We start from the raw sequence: 2500 nt of genomic DNA on the forward strand, positions 1-2500 counted from the left end.
TCTGGCAGACACACGGGTCGTCTGAAAACCTGCGGTGGATTTTAGAGTCGCTTCTGCAGAACGAACTTTCACTAACTCGTCCTTTCTGTTGAAACCCTCATGTTTCCTTCAAGAGAAGTGACAGACAACTGGAGGTGCTATCGTTGTCTGCCAATACTTCTCTAACGTTTCAGCGCACTGACGTGTGTGGTGTGTTTTAGGCTACCTAAAACTTACCAACTAAGATAACGTATTTACTTACATGAATATCTTCTCGTCACTAGAGCGATAAAGGGAAGATATGAATGCGCACTTAATAGTGTGATGGAAATAACATTAAGAAAAATAAGATCAAAAATGTGATTTGTATAAAATTGTGTTTTTGTGATTTAAGAAAATCTATGTATACTTCTCATAACTGGCAGAATTGTAACAACATTATGATGATGATGAAGAAGACGAGGATGATGATCAGAAGCGTTCACTCAGGCTGAAGCGCTCGAGGGTCCGTTCCGAGCACGCGAGGTTCCGCAGCGCGGTTTCCGTCCACCAGGACTCGTGAGGACAGAAGTTTGGAGAGTGGTCGACGGACTTCTGACACCACCGCGAGCTCACCGCTCACATCCAGCTAGTTACCGAACTCTCGCATGGCTAACTACTGATGAGAACGACTGAGACATCTAAATCAGAGAAAAAAGTGTAAGTGATCGCTCTCTCACTATTTCTCACTCTTTCTCTCTCTATCGCTAACTCTTAAAATATTATAACTTTCCTCTCTAATGCCGCTTTAGTTTATTTATTTAGAATAAATCTGAGCGTGGTTAGTAACTTTTGGTTAGTTTTCAATGGAATAAAACTGCGTGTAAAAATATTTCATGTTATTTTGATGTGACGATTTTTTCAGGGTGATTCAACAAGTTAAATAACGGATGACCGTACAGCCAACATGCACACGTCAGTGGTGATGTTCGTCTCCGGTAAGTAGCTTACGGTGCCGCTGCGCTTTGAAGTTCTGATCTCAGTGAACATTGATCCGCTGCCAAGCCAACCGACCAGTGGCAATAAAAACCTGCCAATAGAAACATACTTGTATTGATTTGACTGTGGCTGCATGTTGAATAGCTCTGTAAATCCACCGTGTTTTTGTGAAACCTGATGAACACAGCCAATGCCAATGCGAGCCAACACGCAGTTCCCTGTGGGTCATCTCAAGCACTGGGAATACAGAGGAACCATTGGTGTGTGTGTGTGTGTGTGCGCGTGTGTGTGTGTGTGTGTGTGTGTGTGTGTGTGTGTGTGTGTGTGGTTGTTGGGGCAGAGGAGAGATTGGGGCACAGGGGGTACGATACAGTAGCGAGAGAGGGGATGATACTTACAGACAGAGAGAGAGGGACAGAGTGATGGGGTGATGGTTACAGAGAGAGAGAGATGGGGTGATGGTTACAGAGAGAGAGAGATGGGGTGATGGTTACAGACAGAGAGAGAGAGAGAGAGAGAGAGTGATGGTTACAGACAGAGAGAGAGAGAGAGAGATGGGGTGATGGTTACAGACAGAGAGAGATGGGGTGATGGTTACAGAGAGAGAGAGAGAGAGAGAGAGAGAGTGATGGGGTGATGGTTACAGAGAGAGAGAGTGATGGGGTGATGGTTACAGAGAGAGAGAGAGAGAGAGAGTGATGGGGTGATGGTTACAGAGAGAGAGAGAGAGAGAGTGATGGGGTGATGGTTACAGAGAGAGAGAGAGAGAGAGAGAGATGGGGTGATGGTTACAGACAGAGAGAGAGAGAGAGAGATGGGGTGATGGTTACAGACAGAGAGAGATGGGGTGATGGTTACAGAGAGAGAGAGAGAGAGAGAGTGATGGGGTGATGGTTACAGAGAGAGAGAGTGATGGGGTGATGGTTACAGAGAGAGAGAGAGAGAGAGTGATGGGGTGATGGTTACAGACAGAGAGTGATGGGGTGATGGTTACAGAGAGAGAGAGAGAGAGAGATGGGGTGATGGTTACAGAGAGAGAGAGGGATGGGGTGATGGTTACAGACAGAGAGAGAGAGAGAGAGAGAGAGTGATGGGGTGATGGTTACAGAGAGAGAGAGAGATGGGGTGATGGGGTGAAGGTTACAGAGAGAGAGAGAGATGGGGTGATGGGGTGAAGGTTACAGAGAGAGAGAGAGATGGGGTGATGGTTACAGACAGAGAGAGATGGGGTGATGGTTACAGAGAGAGAGAGGGATGGGGTGATGGTTACAGACAGAGAGAGAGAGAGAGAGAGAGAGAGAGAGATGGGGTGATGGTTACAGACAGAGAGAGAGAGAGAGAGATGGGGTGATGGTTACAGACAGAGAGAGAGAGAGAGATGGGGTGATGGTTACAGACAGAGAGAGAGAGAGAGATGGGGTGATGGTTACAGACAGAGAGAGAGAGAGTGATGGAGTGGTGGTTACAGACAGAGAGAGAGAGAGAGAGAGAGATGGAGTGGTGGTTACAGACAGAGAGAGAGAGAGAGATGGAGTGGTTGTTA

General features: G+C 46.8%; 2 protein-coding genes across 2 annotated transcripts in view; both read left to right on the plus strand.

Annotated features, from left to right (window-relative positions):
• The window catches only part of lamb2l (laminin, beta 2-like), a gene marked incomplete at its 3' end in the record, with an annotated part of 26221 nt that extends 26012 nt beyond the window's left edge, over positions 1–209 (plus strand). The window contains exon 21 of the mRNA XM_083674725.1: positions 201–209. Coding sequence (XP_083530851.1) covers positions 201–209 — 9 coding nt within the window. The remainder of the gene's footprint in view (positions 1–200) is intronic.
• Positions 210–615: 406 nt separating this feature from the next.
• Positions 616–2500, plus strand: part of lamb2 (laminin, beta 2 (laminin S)) — a 27061-nt gene continuing 25176 nt past the window's right edge. The window contains exons 1-2 of the mRNA XM_083675781.1: positions 616–678; positions 884–956. Coding sequence (XP_083531907.1) covers positions 926–956 — 31 coding nt within the window. The 5' untranslated portion in view covers positions 616–678; positions 884–925. The remainder of the gene's footprint in view (positions 679–883; positions 957–2500) is intronic.

This window comes from Argentina silus, assembly GCF_951799395.1.
Source record: "Argentina silus genome assembly, chromosome: 8".
Taxonomy (NCBI): domain Eukaryota; kingdom Metazoa; phylum Chordata; class Actinopteri; order Argentiniformes; family Argentinidae; genus Argentina; species Argentina silus.